Below are 2209 nucleotides of genomic sequence, written 5' to 3' on the forward strand. Positions count from 1 at the left end.
TAATATATATAATAAAATAATAAATCAAGCCTTCTGAAACATGGAGTCAGATCCTCGTCTCTTCCCTCATCCTCGGACCCCTGTGAACACAGTCACACCTTCCCAAGGGGACCTTCTCAAGGATGGGGGTGTCTTTGATCTAATTCCTGTCTTTCTGGTTGGGTTCAAGCCAGCTACAGCAAGGACATGACCACGGTGGAGGGGATCCTGCTTGCAGTCTGCCCCTGAGGGCTTCAGAGGGCTCTGCACTGTGGGCAGCCACTGCTCCTGACCCTCAGAAGCTCCGGCCACAGGACAGGAGAGGGCGATTTGTAACCCACCCAGGCTCCTGTGTCACAGGTTTTGTCTGAGAGCCCTCTGGGACTCAGTGCCTGGTCCCTGAGGCACCAGCCAAAGGTTTTATGAATGGAGCCCTTGTGCCCAGAGCAGCTCCTGGTGCACACACTCACCCGCCAACGGGCACGGCACCAGCTCCCCCTCCAGCCGCAACTCGACGTCTCCACCCATGCAAGTGTCCCCAGAGATCTTCCTGTAGCTGCAACACACAGAGCCAGGCAGTTTATTCCATGGAAAAAAAACTGTGAACAAACCACCCTGTGCAGCCAGAACAAGCTGTGGTGTTTAATTGCCATGTATGTCCTAACATGCCGTTTGTTTGCTGCCGCTCTCGTGGGTTTTGTGGTTGTTTGGGGTTTTTTTAATCACCAGTTAGATAAATTGGAATATCAGGTTGCCTTCCCAATCACAGCACATACCCTCGAGTCTTCCTGTAGGTTGAGCCAACAGGGCAAGGGACTGGTGGGTCATAGGGTTTCCCAGTAAACTCAGGGTCAGGGACACAAACTTCTAAGGACAGGTCATCGCTCAGCTTGAAGCCAAAATCACTGCAAGGAGAAGAAAGACATAGGGAGGGACAGGGAAAAGCAAAAAATGCAGCCATGCTATACCACGATCTATTTTTGCATAGAATTTTTAAGAACCCAAAGTGACCCTTCGTTTATTATCAGTATTTAGCTGCACAGAACATCTCCCAGCCAGACAGGGTGTTTCAAGAACACTTTGCAAATCAGCTTTGCCAGTGGCTGGGCAGGCTGGGGAAGGTGAGGCAGCGAGGCAGAGCTGAGGCAGCGCGCTCTGCAAAGCTGGCTGCCAGCCCCAGTGCTGCTGCTCAGCTGGCTCGGGTCACTGCTCTGTCTCTTGGCTGGTCCTGCTGGCAAAATGGGAGTTACAGTGTGGCTGTGCTTTGGAAAACGCTGTGGGGGAGAGAGGTTTTGTCAGTGGGATGCTGTAGGGAGCCCAGGGCTGAATTCTCAGGCAGGATCCCACCGGCCCTGCTCTCAGTGTGCTCGTGGTGAGCCAGACTTGGTCTCAGCATCAGACAGGAGCAGCCTGGTGTGAGCTCCACTGAAAGCCCAGGCCCTCAAAAGCAGTTTCCTTTCTAACCCCAAACCTTTGCATCAGTTTGCCAGAGCGTGTTTCCTGATCCTGAAAGCGGTGTCAGGATTGTGGGAATTGCAGTCAAAGGGCAATAGCAGCGCCAGCTGCACCCCTGTGGCTGCAGAATCACAAAGATTTTTAGTGGATCTCTGTCTGTGATGGGAAATTACCCATTCTCCTTTGGAAGGTGATGGATTAACAATACTTCCCTTTTCCGTGGAACCTTTCAGAGGCTCCCAAAAGGCTCTAAAGACATTAATTAAGTCTCATGCCCTGTTATTAATGAAAGGATGTTTTCAGTCTGTTTAGTTTCCTCTCTGCTATAAAATGAAGCAGGGACATTCCGAGCTACATAAATTGGATGTTTGCTCACTCGGAGCGATTGGTCACAGATACTTATCTTGGATTTACAATCCAGACTAGAAGAAATTAATTGGTATTTTACCATTCAAAGTCCTCCCTCGTACAAGAGCAGTTGGAGACCATGACAGGCCTGTCAAAGTCTTCCCCATTGAAGCAGGTTGCATGAGGAGTCCTCCTTTTGAAAACGGTTTTATGCCCCAGCAAACATTCATTGCCTCGCTCGTCCGAGGGTGACCACAGCTTGTAGTCATTCTCTGTGCAAGGGACCCCTGAGAGGAGAAACAAGGCTGGGGTGAAGAAAGGTGCAGCATTTGCAGCACACCACGTTTAAAGACAGAGAGATGCTGATGCCCCTGGGTACCCAGGAGTGCCAGGCGTGCTGGCATCCAGCCCCACACCACAGGAATGC

General features: G+C 51.0%; 1 protein-coding gene across 2 annotated transcripts in view; it reads right to left on the bottom strand.

Annotated features, from left to right (window-relative positions):
• SORL1 (sortilin related receptor 1) overlaps window positions 1-2209 on the bottom strand; it is a 42932-nt gene that overhangs the window by 30181 nt on the left and 10542 nt on the right. For both annotated transcript variants that reach the window (XM_014310883.2, XM_005430130.2), the window contains exons 13-15: window positions 1883-2069; window positions 756-884; window positions 450-535 (exon numbers count right to left, since the gene is read on the bottom strand). In XM_014310883.2, the coding sequence (XP_014166358.2) occupies window positions 450-535; window positions 756-884; window positions 1883-2069 (402 nt within the window). The remainder of the gene's footprint in view (window positions 1-449; window positions 536-755; window positions 885-1882; window positions 2070-2209) is intronic.

The sequence above is a fragment of the Geospiza fortis genome, unplaced genomic scaffold (assembly GCF_000277835.1).
Source record: "Geospiza fortis unplaced genomic scaffold, GeoFor_1.0 scaffold305, whole genome shotgun sequence".
In the NCBI taxonomy this organism is placed as follows: Eukaryota; Metazoa; Chordata; class Aves; order Passeriformes; family Thraupidae; genus Geospiza; species Geospiza fortis.